We start from the raw sequence: 19666 nt of genomic DNA, 5'->3' as shown, positions 1-19666 counted from the left end.
GAGACTAGATCTGATGCTAGGTCTTACTCCTTCAAGATTTAAAACTGTTCCCCCAGCAAAGTCTGTGAAATTATATTGAGTAGTGCTTAATACATCAATCCTTTCAGATCATCGCACCATTTTATACCATTTCCCCTCGAGCATTTCTTGCACTATTAACATTACACTTTTGTGTATGTAATTACGTTTACCACTATTCATCTTCACTTAAGTCTCTGGCCTTTCAAATCAGGTGTCTAAAGTTTTCACTATTTTCATATTTAGAAGATGGGCCTGTACTGTACTGAGTTATAATGTTCTACTTTCTATTAATAGGTCTCTGAGTTGAATACTCTTTACTTTAATTCTGTTCTTGACAGTGTAAGGTCTATGAGTCCTATTAAAACTAGAGAGCCATATCTCTTGGATTTGTTTCACTGAAATTGTCTTTCTGCTGAAACAAGCAATTGATGCACTTTAATATCTGCAAGACTTTTTAAATTCATGAGCTTCTTCTACAGACAACTCTTGTCCATTTAGAACATATGTTTTATTTATTGCAATATCTTGGATTTCTAGATCAGGTATTATTATTTTATTTTTGGCGTGACCCTGTATCTCCAAAACAGACAGTTACAGTATCCTGGATTTTCTGAGCCAGACCCTTCCTTCTCGAATGTGGTGCAAAGCTGTGGACATTGTTCATTTCATTACAGTGGCATCAACCATGGAGTTGTTTGTACCATGTCCTCAATCCGTGAGAGCAGGTTTTTATTCTCAAATTTCTCATGAAGCGTGTAGTTTCTTTATTTCAACTTTTTCATTAGGTTGGATGTTTTCCTTTACCTACGATGATTAAATTGCTTGTAAAGCCAATGTGTTCATTCTCAATTACACCACTTGACAATTGTTTCTTATTTGGCATGATTTCACTCATTGATACTGATACAGCTTCCTGAGAAGATGTAGAGATTAAGTGTCTTGCTTGAATGTATCTTCTCATGATCTGATATCAAACTCAAGTCTCCTATTATTGTCTGTTTACGAAATTATATTGCTGTCTGAATTACATCAGTTGAGGATTCAGCAGTGAGTTCAGCTGATGTATACTGCTCATTTGCTGTCTCACCATTTGCATTTCTGTGCAAACTTTGCTAATTGTTGCAATCTGAATTGTCATCAGTGATAATTGGATAGGGAAACATTTCTGCCAGCTCTGTAGAATCAATTTCCATCCTGCTGACATTATGTGAAATAAGTTTATTATGTCAAGATAGCTACTGCTAATGGATTCTGTCTTCTGTTTGGGTTCCACCTGAGTCTATGTAGCCCTATGGAATCTTCTACCATTGTCCCTTGACTAGTAACCAAAGCTTCTGAACCTTATTCTCTGACTTGTGCTTTCTTAACTAGTTGTTTCATCACTAACTTATTTGAAAGGTAGTTTATTGATATTAACTAGTTTGGTACCTTCTGTGCCATTTGCTGAAAATTCAAAACAAGGTCAAAACCCACATTCGTGCTCAAGGGTGATGATTCTTGATGGTGAAATATGTGCAAGGTCTTTAATATCTGACACCATTTCTGTTGAACAGTTGCTTGATCATACTTTTAATCTTATGTGCTATTCCTTCATGGACTATAAGCCACAGGAGCAGGCAGAGACCACTCAGCTCATTGAGTATGTTTTGCCATTCACTGATGATCTGGTCATTCTCAACTGCACCTTCCCACCTTTCTCCTCCTTGATTCCATTAATGAAGAAAAATGTCATCCTTTGATATGCTCAACTGCCCTTTATGGGAAAGAATTCTACAGATATACTACCCTCTGAAAGAACAAATTCTTCTTCATCTCTATTCTATGTGTGCAGCCTCTTATTCTGAGATTTTCTCCATTGGTCCTAGAGTTTTCCATAAAGGGAAAAAACCTTTCTGCATTAACTGTGTCAATTCTGCTAAGAATCTTGTATGTATCAACAAGATTGGTCCTCAGAAGAAAAAGTGACAATGTCCAACCTTCTCAACCTCTTCTCATAAAACAGTCCCTCCATATCAGAATCGACCTAATGAACCTTCTCTGGACTGTGTCCAATGTGAGTATATCATTCCTTAGATAAGGCACCCAAAATTATTCATGCTATCACAAAGGTGGTCTGATCTTGTATAGGTTTAAGACCTCCCTACTTCAATACTCCATTCCCTTTGAGTCAACGGTAATAAAAGCAATTTCATTTGCCTTCCCTAATATGTGCTGAACCTCTACCTTAACCTTTTGTGATTAATGTGTGAGGATTTCCATATTAGTCTGTGCAGTTGCTTTCTGCAATTTTTCTTCATTTAAGTAATTCGTTCCTTTATTTTTCTTGTCAATAACCACATATTTCCCATAATATATTCCATCTGCTAAGTTTTTGCACATTCATTTAACCTGTTTATATTTCTCTGCAGGCTCTGTGTCCATGTAGTCGCACTGCTGTAGGTTGTATAAAGTGTTTCAACTATATACAATACCTGATAATAGTGTACCAAATTTAAAATTAATGAGATGTGCATTCAAAAATATTTTCTTGTCAAAAAGCTAGATCTGGATCATCTTTCTCCTCCAGGACTACCGTTGACTCTTCTTTCTAATGTAGACTGTTGTACTTCATTAACCTCTGAGTGGCTGTTTATTGTTTCACTGTTCTGTGATTGTGGGTGGAATTCTCCATTTCCTTGAGTGATGTGTGGAATGGCGAGAAATGTTGAAATACTACGAAAATGAAAAAGTCAGAATCTCTGTTGAGGAAATATGTCCAGATTTCCCCTTGAGGTTTAAACCATGAATTAAAAATTTTAGAACTCTTGCATCTCATTAATAGCCCACCTTGGATTATTTTTATCCAGTTTCCAATTCTTTTCTCTCATTTCTGAGAAGCTGTATGGCACAAATTCCTGACATAAGTCAAGGTAGTTGTACCTGGTAACGCACCTTACTGTTTGCTTCTTCGGACCTTCATCCTACTCTGCCTTATTCGTAACGTCCCTGCATGGTCTGTGGAAACCATCCTGCTCCACTCTTCATCCAAGTAACTTGGTAAATTACCAACTCCACCCCATTCAGAACTGAACTTTGATGCTCAGGGACAAGTTGTATGTTTCTGTCACATCATTTAACGAGTAAGGAGACACACACCTCATTTGTCTGTGCAGACTGCATTTCAAAGTTTTTAGCTTCATTACTTAGCACTCACTCACTTCCGCCAACTTAGAGAGTGCTAACCTCTGTGGTTTTCCTTGTTTATTAGTGTGTAGGGAGAGCAGGCAACTTGTTAATGGTTTGGAGAACTGAGCAGTCAAGAGGGTACTTGGCACCATACTACATCAGTATTACACCTACTGCATATAGAGCAGCTTCAAACAAATGGCCATGTGTAAAAGTAAAAGGGAGGCAGTCCAAGTGTTCCTTTTAATTAGCTGGACACAGCTTGTGCTTTGCTCCTTAGCATTGCCACTGATGTTTCGTGTCTGATGCCTGTCTCTTGCACTTTACTGGTTTCCCACTTGTTGCTTAAGGTTTTTGTACCTGACAAACTAAGTGGATTCTGTGGATCTCCTGTAATAAAATTGACCTTCTCCTCTTTAGAATTAATGTGTATTGGTTCCAGGCAGCTGTTTCACTTTATCAACTGAATGGTTTCCAATTCTAATCTTCTTTTGTCTGTAATAAATCTGATAAGGACTCATCAGCAATTCCAATGTCAAATTTGTATGTTATGAATTCTAATTTTAGATCTCCATATTATCATTTGCATTTAATCTGTAGAGATAATTAATGAAATTATCTATGGATTTGTTAAATCTTGCTCTTTTGTACAAACATTTATATATGAGCATGTATACCAGGAGCAAGCCCCTCAACCCTGCTCTGCCATTCAGTAAGATCATGGTTGATCTGACTGTAACCTCAAATCTATATTTCCAACTACCCCGTTAATCTTTCATCCACGTGCTTCATAAGAATCTTTCTACCTTAGCCTTAAAAATATTCAAGGACGCTGCTTCCACCACCTTTTTAGGAATTCCAAAGACTCACCACCTTTGAGAATTTTTTCCTAATTCTAGATTCTTCTATTTGTGAGCACATCTTTTTTTACATTCACCCTGTTGAGTCACCTCAGAATTTTGTGTTTCAAACCTGTTATCTCATACTTTACTATGTTTCAGTACTTTCTCTTTTGATTTCTGATAATTCCCAACCTGTTCTGTGACTTTTCTTGATGAATGCTGCTGATCATGGCTTTAACAAACAATTCCAGTTTCCTTAATAGCTTTAGTAAATGAATCGTGTTGCCTGCGGCTTTAATAAATTACTTCAGTCTCCTTAACAACTTTACAAAATGTATCCTGCAATTCTAAACTCTATAAGGTGAATTCTAGTCCTTTAATGGATTTCCCTGGATGATTCCTGTTGTGTGCAGTCCTAAAACTAACCTCAAATTTGCTATATTTATTTCGTGATGAGTCTTGCTTTACACTGTTGAACAAAATACTTCCCACTATCATTTTTGAATTGATCTCCCACCTTTTTTGTAGCCTCCATTATCTCTTAATTTGTTCCATCAGTTTGATTTTTGTCTGCGTCATCTTCTAATTTGTTCTTTTATTGCTTTATTTCTGGTTTTGCAGTGGCAGTAGCTTAAGTGGCCTCTTTCTGTGCCATCAATTTGCAACAGTTTGCAAAGTTCCTGGGTCTACAACCTCACTTTAAATTAGCTCTGATTTCTCTAGCTGTATCTGTGACTTCTGGTGCCCACTTGTGGCGGCAGTGTTCGATTTGAGCTGGCTGTTATGTTTATTTCTATCTTTCCATCTGTTTTTAAGATGTATTCTCTTACTCACAGAAGGTTTGAACTTTATACAAGAATCCTTTGATGTCCATTCATATTCAGGCTGAGTATTGATGAGGGACTGCTTCTGTAATTCATCAGTGACAGGTGCAATCTGTAACTGCCCTGGTATGGCAGGCACCTCAGCTCTATAGAGTTCCTCGCTCATTTTTTGCTGCTACATGTACTTTACCTAATCTGAATTTTTTTTATCATTTACAATGGATAGGCTTGTAGAATCCTGCCACAAGGCTATCTTGTGTGGGATTCTCAACTGTTCGGCTCTTGCAGCTACTGTCTTCTGCACCAACAGCCACCTCAAAGTTGTGACTGATAAAATCCTCAGACCTTCATTGCTGCTGATATTGAGAGGCAGCTAAATGGAGTCTTCACCATTTGCCACTAGATTGTAAGATGAATCCCCATCAGAATAGGTTTGTCTCTTAAACAAGATGTAGTTTGTTCTTTGTAGGTACTATGTATAGATTATGTTGGGGGTGATGGATGTTGTTACTGAGACTGAGGGAGAGCTTGATGTTCAGTCTTGGTCCTTTGAAATCCAAAACTGCTCTACCATCTGAGCCCGATTGCTTAATGCACTCTTCCACTTTAACCCTTTCAAAACTTCTGCACTTATATACAGCAATTAACAGGTGAAAGTGTCTGATCAGAAACAGCAGGTGAACTTGCTGAGCTGGAGCTATGATTTCTTGCAATAATGATAGAGAAACATCATTTGTTTTGAGACTTAAAAATAACTTAATTGAAAGCAAATGATGAACTCTTAAATGGTGTACAGCACATTTACTTTATCAGTTCAAAGAATAAATTGTAAATGAGGGATCCTAAACCTAAAAAGCAGGTCAAGGATGGTTCAGAGCAACGATATTGCCATGGAGAGATGGGTCATGCCTAAAACGGTTCTGTGGCTTCAATTTACCTGGGTGCGTGTTCTTCCTTGAAGAAGTGAATTGCAGTTTGAAGCTGGCAAAGTGTGAAACTGAAGAAACAGTTAGACATTGTAAGTGCTGCTTGTGGTAGATTCCAGACAGTTAAGGCTTAGAGAGAAGGCCCAGGGATTTGGTGGCTTTGTGCTGCAGAAAGAATTTGGAGCTAAATAGAAGACCTGCAAGCAATTGGTAATTCGGTACAGCTAAGAGTGGGACAAAGGTAGCCCACAGGCAATATTTGTTGGATGCAGCTCAGAAAGATGGGAGCTTAGAGAAATTTTGTGGTAGCTTGATGCAGCTCACTGCTTGATAAAAGCTGACGTAATGGCAGTACTTGGGCAATTGGGAGCAGTTTCAGAAGTTCGGGTAACACGATCTAAGGAGGAGATTGAACTATCAAGAAATGAACGGTTTTTGAGGCATCCTGAGCCATAGAGGCTTTGTGGGCATTCCAAGCCTGGATCGTTGAAAGTGAACACTTGGTATCCTTCACAAATGGACAGTGTTTTCATGAGATTTAGAAATTTACAGTGTTACTAACATTTGCACTTAAGACAGATCTATCCCATTGACCATTTAAAAATGTAGTCTGTGGGCTGTTTGACTGGAGTTTGTCTGTTAACTGATATATACCTCATGCTGATCCTGAATGTTAAAATCTAAGTTATAGAAATTGTGCATATGTGTTAGAATTACCTTGCCTATCAAGTATGCCTGTTTAATTATTATCAACTGTGTTTGTTTTGTTCAAGATTGTAAAGTAAGATTTTTTTGTATTTCAATTCAACCCTGAAATCTTAACTTTTTTTTGCCCTTGACTCTTCCATGCATCCTTCTATTTCCAAGATTTTGGTCTATCATGTGCAATCCTAACTGATATCTGGCTTGTCCAGTATTATTATAGTCAGGACATATCAATACTGTGAATGGCTACTATACAATTTAATGTTGGTAGAATGGAAACATGAGTTTTTTTTTTAATTGATTTTTAGACTCCATATATGTGCAACATACCCCCTGTACAACAACACTGGCATTCCAGTAATGTTAGGTAAGATGGTTCTGTATCTTAAAGATTACATAGTATATTTATTGCATTTTAAATGTATTAATAGTTTACATTCCCAGATCAACAGTTGAATCAGCTGCTTAGGTGTGCAATGTATCAGAATCATTTGAAATAATGTGAACTGATGTTTAAACATGACAGTTTTCTGAAGTGATAGGTGGGAGAAAAGTTCAAGTTGTATTTAATGTCTCATTGGATTGAATTAATTAAGAATACTTATTGAATCATCAGTCCTTCCATGCTATCAGTGCTAAATATATTGCACACCAAAGAACAGCTATAATGAATGAATTAAAATGCCAGTTTAACATTAATAAACCAAGCCTTTCCTTTTTATTGTTGATTATGATTTGTTGATTGATTACTTTCTTCTCTTGATCAATTTATTTTACTTAAGGATGTTCCTTTCGTTTTTAAAAAAAACATTTCTGGTATTCTGTTTGCTGAAGACCACCTCTGCTGTACTTCTATTCACAATCACAAGGTGGAGGGTGATTTCAGTTTCTATGATCTGTTACTGGAAATTGTCTGGTGGAGGGAAATATGTGGTAGTATACTTTCATTTAATTTTAAAACCATCCTTCCTAATGGCTCAATTGTATGTGTATTTGTTAGTGTCACTAGCATTACTTGTTGAATTTGTAAGTTTGACCTTTAACCAAACATTTTTCTATCATAAATCACTTTTCAACTCTTGACCTTAAAGTTTGTAAAGCTATACCAAAGAGAAGAGATATGACACAGCAACTATATTGTAGCCTTATGAATAATTTATCAGGTTTTAAAGAATAAAAATGTATTGTGTTCAAAGAAAGCAGTATGTGTGGAATTTATCAGCATGTCAAGCCTTTGGGAAGGAATTCTGCATGCCCCTGCATGTGCTGGAAAGTTAGTTTGTAGAGCATTACAATAACTCCATTCTACAAATTCTTCAGTGCATGACATTGCAATCTTACGCCTTGCTACTTTCATTTGGACTGATTTATTAGCAATGATGACCGTATCGCTCGTTTTGTTGAAACAGTAGAAGATATGTTTAACCATCATTTCCCAATATATGTAATTCTGTCTTCTACATTTTTCACTCTTTCCCCCTTTATCCCTGTTCTCCCTTCAACCCTACCATGCATGCCGTTTACTTTTGTTCAGTAACCATGACTTAATATCCATGTGTTATGTAAAGTCTCATCTCACTAACTGCTCGCTGTGCACACGGTACAGGCCACCGCCCCATGATGACAGGCACAAATATTACAACCGGACACCATCGCAGGAAGGAAATGGCAGAAACGCAAGATATGTTCAAGAGCAAAATATGAAGAACATGGGAGGCAGGAAACATAGTGTTGACCAAGATAAACTCATGACCACACTTTGAAAAGAATGGGAAAATGTTCATTCTTTCCTGTGATTTTAAACCCCTTTCAATTCAAGTTGCAATCCAGGTTGACTCGTGAAGAAAAACTATTAGTGGGGGTAAAATAATCTGGGAAACTGCATTTTTTATAAAAACTGTGTACACTTTTCTCTAGCCATCTCTTCATGCTTTAAAGATGCCAATTACATCACAATTTTTTCAATATATCTGTGAACCATTTGCAAAACAAACTTAGGTTTGTTGAATTTTCTTTTATACATATGCATCATACAGGGTCAATGTTTTGATATTTGCAATGGAGCAATGGCAGATCTTCTGTTAGGAAAAGACATTTGAGCAAGACAAGTATTTACCAAAAGTTGAGATACTGTTGCAGTGATGAGCGCTTACACTTTGTGTAAATGTTATAATGATGCAAGGAGTTTCACTGAATTCAAATCATTCTACAAAATAGTGCTTAGAGTATCCAAATGTAATTTTCAAGTGTTCTGCTTTGTCTAGAGACTTTTATTTAAAAATGCACATTGAGACTTGAATATGTCTTGCTTTCGCACTTCTGTAAATAAGTAAATCAGAAAGCCAAAACCTTGATAAAATGGTGTGAACTGTGACTTGCTATTTTATTTAGAGAAATTATTCAGTTTGTTCAGATTAATACTGAAATAAGGATGTGTCCATAAGTCAAAATGTTTTTAGAAAGTTTCTTAAACATTTAATCCATCTTATTTTCCACTCCTCTTCTGAGCTCTTGCTGTGTCATCTACTACATTCCTGTAAGGATGTCTGATGGGAGGAATTTGCAATTCAGCTCACTACCAGTATTGTTATGCCACTATTTGGCAGAAGGAGAGCATGAGAAGAATCAGAATGACTTAAGATATAAAAAATATCTTTTCTGGCAAAGTGATGATTACAAGAGCAAATGTATCTTAGTAGTGGTAACAGACAAGAAGGTTCCAAATACCACCTATGTTGAGTAAACTGATCTCAGTCTAAGAGAGATCAAGGTATTCTCATGAGGCTCAATGCCTAACCCCACCCACACCCCACTCCTGAGCAATGCCAATTCATGCTCGTTATACACTGACCTTTGGTAAAAGTACAGGTGAGGACTGAGTTAAGAGGATTGTTTCCTGTTGATATATGCTGTCCTGACTGACGTGAAGAATAATCATGTATGCAGCTGCTCAGCTGTTAGCTTCTGCAAACTATTGTATCATGAGTCACCATGTTCAGGAAGAGAAAATAGTAAAGGGACCATACTAACGAAAGGAAAAAAGAAATTATTTATGTAAGGAAATCCACAATTCTAATGTGTTTTATTGGATCATTGGGGATTTGGAACTGACTATGGAGAATTAAGAGTGTGAACCTGGATATTAGTATACAATCACACAATGCTTTAGAGATCCAGAACAAGGTTCTTAAGCTAAAACTGCTGAGTGAAATCTCCTACTAATCTTGTGCCTGATTCAATCATCTTTTGGTTCATTCTCAGAATAAATAAGCACTGAATTATATTTTTAATCATTTTGAGGTGAATCTGTTGCTGGATACACACTTGATGAAACAAGAAAAAAATTTGGTAACAAAATATCCTGTTCATTTTGTTGCAATCAAGTAGAACATTGAATTGCAGAGCCATTTGGCATTTGTATTCCCATAAGTACCTAGTTCATTAATGTTATCAGCTATCTTTATACTTACTGAAATAAAAAGGAATTGCTGAAAGAGCAAAATCAGATAAGCTGTGTTGGTCAGTTACCTGAGATGTTTAAATTGTGGTGCTAATAACGCCAAGGTAGTGGGTTCACTCTCTACACTGACCAAAGAACAAAGAAAATTTACAGCCCAGGAACAGGACCTTCGGCCCTCCAAGCCTGAGCCAGTCCAAATGTACTGTCTAAACCTGTCGGTCAATTCCTAAGCATCTGTATCCCTCTACTCCCCACCTACTCATGCATTTATCCAGCCGCATCTTAAATTAATCTACTGTGCCTGCCCCTACCACCTCTGCTGGTAATGCGTTCCAAACGCCCACCACCCTCTGTGTGAAGTACTTGCTGCGTGTATCCCCCTTAAACTTTCCATCTCTCACCTTGAAAGTGTGACCTCTCGTTATTGAATCCTTCAACGTGGAAAAAAGCTTGTCTCTATCTGCCCTGTCTATACCCTTCATGATTTTATAAACCTCAATCAAGTCCCCTCTCAATCTCCTTTTTTCTAATGAAAATAAACCTAACCTACTCAACCTTTTTTCATAGCTAGCACCTTCCATACCAGGCAACAGCCTTGTAAACCTTTTCTGCACCCTCTCCAAAGCATCTACATCCTTTTGGTAATGTGGCGATCAGAACTGTACGCAGTATTCTAAAAGTGGCCGAACCAATATCTTGTACAATGTTAACATGACTTGCCAGCTCTTATACTCAATACCCTGTCCAATGAAGGCAAGCATACTATATGCCTTCTTGACCACTGTATCCACCTGTGCAGCCACCTACAGGGGTACAATGGGCCTGCACTCCCAGATCTCTCTGCCCATCAACTTTTCCCAAGGTTCTTCCATTCATAGTATAATTCGCTCTAGAATTAGTTTTGCCGAAATGCATCACCTCACATTTGTCTGCATTGAAATCCATCTGCCACTTTTCCGCCCAACTCTCCAGTCTATCAATATCCTCCTGTATTCTTTGACAGTCCCTTACGCTTTCTGCTACTCCACCAATTTTCGTGTCATCTGCAAATTTGCTGATCATACCAACAGTGCCCTTTTCCAGATCATTTATGTATATTACAAACAACAGTGGCCCCTACACTGACCCCTGTGGAACACCTTTTGAGAAACTCTTTTAAACTACTACTCTGTCTCTTGCTGCTCAACCAGTTCTTTATTCACCTAGCTAGAACAACCTGCACTCCATATGACTTCACTTTCTCCATTAGTCTACCATGGGGAACCTTATCAAATACCTTGGTAGAGTCCATGTATATGACATCAACAGCTCTTCCTTCATCTATCAACTTGGTCACCAGGTGCATCGTTGGACTTTGCAAGTCATAGGTTTACATTTGCAGGGTATACATTTGTCATTGCTTTGGGGGTGGCACGGTGGCTCAGTGGTTAGCAGTGCTGCCTCACACAACCAGGGACCTGGGTTCGACTGTCTGTGTGGCGTTTGGACATTCTCCCAGTTTCTGTGTGGATTTCCTCCAGGTGGTCAGGTTTCCTCCCACAGTCCAAAGATGTGCAGATTAGGTGAACTGGCTGTGCTAAATTGCCCATAGTGCTCAGGAATGTGTAGGTTAGATGCATTAATCAGGGGTAAATATAGGGTAGGGGGAATAGTTCTGGGTGAGTTACTCATTGGAGGGTTGGTGTGGACTTGTTAGGCCGAAGGGCTTGCTTCCATACTGTAAGGATTCTATGCGTGCTTCACTGAATTGTCTAAGAGCATGGTAATTAAAAATACAAAGTGATTTTATTGTAACAGACAAAAGAAGACCTGTCCTTCTTTCAGAAGGATGCATTTTGCAAGCTTTTTAATTTTTGCATGTGAGTGTTTATACTAATTTGAAGGAAAATTTCATACAAACTATGCTGAGCACTTGTTGCTATATCTTTTCTTTAAAAACAGCATTTCTCTAAAATTTTAAATTAAATTTTCTTCCCTTCCATTCTTGCAAGCAGTCTTGTGCTACATGATGATCATTTGGTAAACAATTTAAATTAGTGATATTCCTAAAGGCTACGTCATTGTCAAGCCTTTACATTCTAGTGCTTTGAACTGGGACAGTAAGACAAAAAGAGCAATTTGTTCTGTTAGTCAATATGTAGTATATACAAAAAACAGTAAAATTCACATGCAGGATAAAGTAAAACAACTTACTTTCTTTACAGCAAGATTACCTTGTGTTTTGAGTGGCCAACATTTCTAACTTGCTCTTTCTTACAGGTCTAGTGAATGTCTTGCTATGTAAGATTAAGATTAAGGAAACAAGGTCCTGAAGCAGTGGGTATTAAGTAGATGTAACAAAAGTTGTGGATCAGCATAGAAGTATCTATTGTTGTCCTGTACGTTCCAAATTTATTTCAGAACTTAGTATTCATTGGAATTCTCAGCTAATTAGCCGACTGAAATTATATTGATTCTTATGTAATTACCTGTCTTCTCCTTCCCAATATAGTTGACTTTACTTCCTTTAGTAAGGTAAGTACTAAAGTTGGAAAGGAAGTAGATCTAGCCATTTTTATACTTGCAGTTTACCTCCTGTATGGAACATTCTTTCTAAATTCAAATTATCAACCTTTGGTCAGTTTCATCAAAATAAGTGTACTGTGGTACTCTTATCATAAACACTACCTTACTGCATTAAACTGCAGTTTATAGAATGTACTAGGTACAAGTATCATAGGTATTGCTGTGAAGATGACCTCTGGGCATTTTAAGATGTGTTTCTGCTGAGTGTGTATGTTAGTGAGTCACTGATAACTATGTGTCTGTTGCAAAGGTTCTTCAATTGATTCCTGTATAAAATGTTGGAGGGGTTTACTGTATAAGATACAAACGTCGTACAATTGTGAACCTAGACAAAAGAGAGCAAGAAAATGTATGTGTATGTCTGGCAATTAAAATACATGACGAATTATGATAAAGAGACAGTGTTGAAGTGTGCAGTTGAAAATCTCAGTGTGATCAAAGCTATCTGAAAATTTCAGGCGCTCATCCAAAACTGGAGATAAATTGTTTAACATTTACATCACTAAAACACACAAGCAATATGTCATTTGAGTGTAAAACAGACCTCCATGCTGGTGTTCTTTTGTTCTCCATTATCGTTCCCACAAGCCGTTCTCATTCTGTATTGCATAAAATTAACCATTAGGCAGTGAATAGCTAGCAATTTCTTTTCGAACAGCATCACTAATGCGAATCAAAACATTTGCTTCTCTAGTTCTTCATATCTTACCCTGGCTTTGCATATATCAGCACTGCCACGACATTCCACCTCTTTCCCATCACCCCACCCCACTCCCCCCCCCCCCCACCGAAAGCTGACAATCCGCTAATTTGTGTCTTCCCTCTTTATCTGTGGAATAAAAAAATTCCATTCAACTTGCTTATATTAAGATTATGGCATATGAGTTAATGTTCTTAGACTGCCCTATTACTTAGAAATTCTAGCCATGGAAGAGCCAACTGGATCAGGTTCCTGTGGAAGCGTAAGGCAGTCGATGGTGGCTTTGCCTTGATGTGATTTTAAATTTTTTCTTTAGTCTTCAAATACATCTGTGTATTTTGACCTCTGGTGTCTCTCAACAGCAAGTCAAGAAAAGTACTGGCTGTCTGAAATCAAACTCTTCCCTATTGTCAGAGTAGACTGGCTTCCAAAAACAGCAACATTGATAACTTGTCATCATCAGAGTAGGAGAAAATAGGAACCATGAGGGTGGTATAACTAAAAGTGAGCAAAAGGGTTGATTAGTTATTCAGTTTTAACGACGGAGGAATATTTCAATGCCATATTCATTCTGAAATATTTAAACCAAAGGTCAATAACTATTGCCTATGCAGTGCCACTCTGGTGCAGGAAAACACAGCACCAAAATGGCATCAAGTTAAGTGCACAGATATTTAAAACTTCTGGAACTTATGAAGTATGGAATTTAAGTGAATAGGAAAAAAAAATTAAGAAAATGTGTCCTTTCATGCAGGCTTGAGTTATTGGACATCTAAAACTTGTTCACAGCATTCATGTTTCACATTAATTTGATCTATGCATAATGAAAGAAGCTCAATGATAATTCTCATCATCTCAAAATTCCAAGAACTATCTTCTAAATTGTCATGTTGTAAGAATCAATTAAGCTTCTCCAAACATCAGAAGTGTTAGGAAATTCTTATTACTGAAAATAATTATATAGAAGACTACTGCATTAAAATCTTAACTACTGCCATTCCCATTGATACTACAGTATTTTACACAAATTTTAAATTTTAAACATCAAATTTGGCACTGAAGTTAGGCCAGGGTCCCAATCTGTGAAGATTCTTGCTGGTAAGCTTCATTACTGGTACAAGTGGACCAAGTACCTGGAAGTGAACACTAGAAATTCAATCAATTTGTTTTTGGAGTTGGAAAGGATTAAGCATCTCCATTGGACTTGATTTTTGTGTCACAACAGTTAGGTTAAGATGGACATTATACAATACGACAAAGAAATGTGGATGCTGGAGATCTGAAACAAAAACACAAATTGCTGGAGAACCTCAGCAGGTCTGTCTACATTTGTGGGAAGAAAAGAGAATTAACATTTTGATTCTGGTGACTGTTAATCAGAACTGAACATTATATATAGCAAAAGCTATTTCATCCTCTCTCTTTATTCAATTTCAAATATGGCAAGTGAAAAAATATTTAATTTTTGTCAAGTTTGAACGTGCACAGAATTCATGAAGTATGCCATTTACTTATTAGTAAATAGAGGGTGCATCCTTTTAATGTTAGATTTCTGCCCATATTTTCCATGTCTTCAGATAGATAAGAGATGTCCCCCATATTACAATCTCCCATTTTGCTCAGTACCCATTATGTCCTTTTAGAACAATCCTTTCAGTATTACTGGGACCTTATTTAAAAGGAGTGTCATGTCATTTAAAGGATTCACAGCAATTATTTCTCATCAGCTTTGAATTTTTCTTTATGCCTTAATTTCATTGCTTACACTTGCTTTATGATCCACATTGCATATAAGCAACTGCTTTCAGTTAGGTAGAAATAAATAGGCCATTTTAATGTAGATTTAGATTAGTTTTTGTCAGCACAGACTTGGTGGGCTGTACAGTGTGATTCTATGATTTTCTTCTTTTCTCTAGGACTCCCATCCAATTCCAAAGAGTGCATGACTACCTTTTCTTTATAAATACCTGTCTGAATTATTTTTGTAGGAAGGGAGGCAGCATATGGCAACAACTGTGCCTCTCTTTATTAACACAAGTTACTACCTTCAGTTAGCTAGGAATTGGAGTCGGTCATTCAGTCCTCAAACTTGTTCCTCCATTCATTGAGATTTGTATCCTAAATCTTGCTGTTTGCCTTTGCTCTATATTCTTTATTACCCTTAACTATAGTACATCTATAATCTCAGATTTAAATTGAGATACAATCTTTTTTTCCAAAAAGAGTTCTACAATAGTGCTTGCTAAGCTTAAGTTTCACAACAGAAATCATCAATAAGATGATGGTTTTATAAATTCATCAACACAGCTCCACCTTCTGTGCTAACCTGCCAGTGGCTTTAAAGTTCACAGTTGTTCTGAAATAAAGTGTAATAACAACACACCAACTAGTCATTGGAGGTGTTGGCAACAATGCATTGTGCACATTATGCATAAAGCAAATTCGTTGTTTGATAAGATTGTCAACTGTGGCTTGATTGGTAGCACTCTTGATCTGAGTCACAAGTTTTGAGTTCTGCTGCAAGACTTGAGCACAAAAATATCACGATTCACATTCCACTGCAAAGCAAAGAGAGTTTTGCATTGATTAGAGGCCATGTATTTTGGAATACCCTTTAAAACAAGGCACCATCTGCCTGTTTAGGTGGGCATAAAGAGTGCATTGCACTATTTTGAAGAAACGCAGGGGAGTTATAGTATCCCTATAGTGTGGAAGCGGGCCATTCACCCATTGAGTCCACACCGACACTGAAAAGCATCCCACCCAGACACCCCATCCCTGTTAACCTGCACTTCCCATGGCAAATCCACCTAACCCGCACAACCCTGGATACTGAGTGATTTAGCATGGCCAATCCACCAAACTTGCACGTTTTTGGGCTATGGGAGGAAACTGGAGCACCCAGACGAAACCCACGCAGACAAGGGGAGAATATGCAAACTCAATACGGACAGTCGCCGGAAGGTGGAATCAAACCTGAGTCTCTGATGCTGTGAGGTGTCCTGACTAAGATTTATTCCTCGATCAGCATCACAAAACAGATTAATGCAGAGTGTTTGCACATGCTGTTTATAAGAACTTGCTGGGGATAAATTAGCTAATGCATTTCCCGCAGGTAGACAGTAACTCTAGCAAGAGGAAATTGAGACTGCAGTCTTGACTCCAACTGATGTCACATGTAACCTTTCCCTGGGCCTTTATTATCCTGTTGGTCACAGTATTTAATGGAGTATGCAGTTTTGACATTGAGGTGTTTCTTCACGTGCTTGGATTAGTCTTGTGTGTTTTGTGATGTTGAGTCAGCAAAGAACCTGATAACATTCTCCCTGTGTCAAAGTTGACGGGAGAAGGTACATAGCAGTCAGAAAATGCCATGTACTTCCTTGTTATTTGTTATTGGGTTTAAGGGCTGGAATTTGTTGCCCTTCCCTAAGTGCCCCTTTAAACTGAGTGGAAAAGGCACTTAAGAGTCAAGCACATTTAGGTCTAAAGTCACACGTAGGCCAGATCCAAAAAGGATAGCAGACTTCCTTGCCTAAAGAGCTGCCATGAAACAAATGGAGTTTTTATGACAATTAATGCAAACTTCATGGTTATAATTGCTGAGACTAGCTTTCAATTCCAGATTTGTTAATTAAAATTAGATTCTACTAGTTACCTTGCCATGGTGGATAGGAAGCACTTTCAGCATTCACTTGTACCTCTGGATTTTTTCCTAGTGATATTACCAAGATGTCATCATCTTTCCCCAATATAGAGGAGAGAAACCAGTCTCGTGAAATGCTTTATCTTGACTTCCCCATATACAGTGATATCCACATCATCTCCCCACCTAATAGATACTACTATCAGTTTATTGTAAGCTAGTCACTTCGGTTGTATCAGTCAGCAGAGTTCCCATTCATTTTATCAAAGCTACATATACAATTTAGCAAATACAATGACTGTATGGATCAACTTTCGTTCCTCTGAATTATTGTTTATTTACCCATTGTAATTACATCTTTACCAAGCAGCTTTACCAGTATAATTACTCTTGGTGCTAATGTGTGGTAGTTGGACCTTTGAACCTGATCCAGTACTCATCCCAGGTGCCAGCTGAGGATTTTGGGAAGCATCTGGCTATTGTATCTCCATAACAGCCTCATGTCATATAAAATCCTATTTCGTCAACAGAGCCATTGTCTCTTTTCTGCCTAGAGGCATTCTACAGGGTAGTGCTGTTCTTCCAAGAGACATCAACTTGAGCACATATTTGCCATGTTACTATTATCAAGCACCACTCTTACCTGGCCAACAGTCTGCAGTAAAGCAGGCCAAATGAGACCAAATGGAATCAGTGATGCCCAGAGACGCAAGTTATCTGTATCATAGGACCAAATGCTTGGAGTCTGAAAAGGACAGTCACCTCTATTACTGTATAATGATAGCAGAAACGCAAAACTGCACTGAGGGCCGACAGTGTGTGGGGCACTGCGATGGATTTCTGTGAAGGTACTGCATGTTCCAGAGTGCATTGCAAAATAGGGTCGCTAATTGTTGGTGTGCCCTGGGGGTATGCTGGAGCCCATGATTTGAGCCTGCTACAGTTTGTCCATCTCCTATGTACATTTTGTGGGCTCTTTCACCTGCTTAGTGCACTGTTTATGGTGGAAAACCAGATGTTTGGCAGTTTTAAAAAAAAAATAAGTATCATTTGTTTGCTGTCAAAATCGTTTTAGATTCTTTTCTGGAGCTGGCCAAAAAACGGACTGCCAATGTTCCTATTCACAATAGGTGAGAGCTGTAATAAAATATCTAACAATGTGTATTTCTTTCTGAAAATATACTTTATCATGAGACTTGTACATTCCAAAGCATTTCAAATTGGAAGTTACAAGAGAGTACAACAAGATTATTTTTTTCTATATTGCATGTTGCACTGAATGAAATAATAATATATGTGATATTTACAAGATAAATTCCATGTCAACATAAACCTCAGGGCCTCTGCTTAGTTTCCAGTGTCGTAGTTTACTGTAGCAGGCAAACCTTAGGCTGGCCTTTCTATATTGATTATTTATGGCGGTTGCCCCAGGCTTCAGTGGATCCCTTACAATATGGTCCTGGACAATGAAATATGCTGGTCTAAAGCACTTGGTTGTAGGCATTTTGTAATGAAAAAAACCAACAAGTTTTAGATGTTCCAGAGTTGGTTCTTCTGTTTGATTGTCCTGCAGCAGCAGTTAATATTTGTCTCTGTGCACGTTTCTGTCAACTGCCTGTGGAGCGCAGAGCACACAAAGCCAGGTGGAAGGGTGGGCTGTGAGGAAAATGCAGACATGCTTGTTACAACACTGGGTAAACTCTCCTGCTTACTGTAAATCAGCAACACAGAAAAGATTTATCCTGTGCAGTAATCTTTCGAAATCCAAGAGGCCAAGGACTATTTAAAATAAAAATTAACAACTTTATTTCTTAAGGTATAACAGAGAATAATTAACTAACAACTATTTACAACTCCTTCTTCTAACCTATCTTTTACTTTACTCTTCTATAATACTAGTCCGATAAAACTCCCAATTACGATTTCCGAAACAAAACTTTTTATCTCAAAACCAGGCAGCTTTTAGTTTTCTCTGTATTCCTCTCATTTTTTCTTCTTCTTGGGGATTCTGCTTTACAGGTTACTGATCAATAAAGGTACCTTTTTAAGAGAGCTATGTTTTCACAGAATCTTTACATGCTGGTGGCTTGGCAGGCCTCCTCTCAACTGTACAATTTTGGTAAAAACAATGACTGCAGATGCTGAAAACCAAATACTGGATTAGTGGTGCTGGAAGAGCACAGCAGTTCAGGCAGCATCCAACGAGCAGCGAAATCAACGTTTCGGGCAAAAGCCCTTCATCAGGAATAAAGGCAGTGAGCCTGAAGCATGGAGAGATAAGCTAGAGGAAGGTGGGGGTGGGGAGAGAGTAGCATAGAGTACAATGGGTGAGTGGGGGAGGAGATGAAGGTGATAGGTCAAGGAGGAGAGGGTGGAGTGGATAGGTGGAAAAGAAGATAGGCAGGTCGGACAAGTCAAGGAGACAGTAACTGAGCTGGAAGTTTGAAACTAGGATGAGGTGGGGGAAGGGGAAATGAGGAAGCTGTTGAAGTCCACATTGATGCCCTGGGGTTGAAGTGTTCCGAGGCGGAAGATGAGGCGTTCTTCCTCCAGGCGTCTGGTGGTGAGGGAAAAGTTTGTTGTACTTACAGTTTTTGATGTTTGAGATGGAATTGAAATATTTGCCCCAGTCTTATACTCCCAAAGCATCGGATTGTGTCATTGGCTTTTAACATTGTCAATATACTTAATTCAAACTGGATTAGAATTTGGTATTTTTCGGGGCATAATTTAAACTAATTGGCCTAAATTGAATCTGTTTTGTTGTTTCCAGGAAACGAGCTACCCCAGTAGCTGGAGCACATGTTACATT

General features: G+C 38.0%; 1 protein-coding gene across 2 annotated transcripts in view; it reads left to right on the top strand.

The window, feature by feature from the left end:
• The window catches only part of LOC140480568 (band 4.1-like protein 4B), a 380420-nt gene that overhangs the window by 217549 nt on the left and 143205 nt on the right, over positions 1-19666 (top strand). The window contains exons 15-16 of one of the 2 annotated variants that reach the window (XM_072575572.1): positions 6792-6850; positions 8090-12881. In XM_072575572.1, the coding sequence (XP_072431673.1) occupies positions 6792-6850; positions 8090-8246 (216 nt within the window). In that variant the 3' untranslated portion in view covers positions 8247-12881. Of the gene's footprint in view, positions 1-6791; positions 6851-8089; positions 12882-19666 lie in introns of those variants that run through there. The other variant, XM_072575571.1, reaches the window with a different exon arrangement.

Source organism: Chiloscyllium punctatum, chromosome 8, assembly GCF_047496795.1.
Source record: "Chiloscyllium punctatum isolate Juve2018m chromosome 8, sChiPun1.3, whole genome shotgun sequence".
In the NCBI taxonomy this organism is placed as follows: Eukaryota; Metazoa; Chordata; class Chondrichthyes; order Orectolobiformes; family Hemiscylliidae; genus Chiloscyllium; species Chiloscyllium punctatum.
The sequence above is the reverse complement of the archived record's forward strand: the minus strand, read 5'-3'. Positions and strand labels throughout refer to the sequence as shown.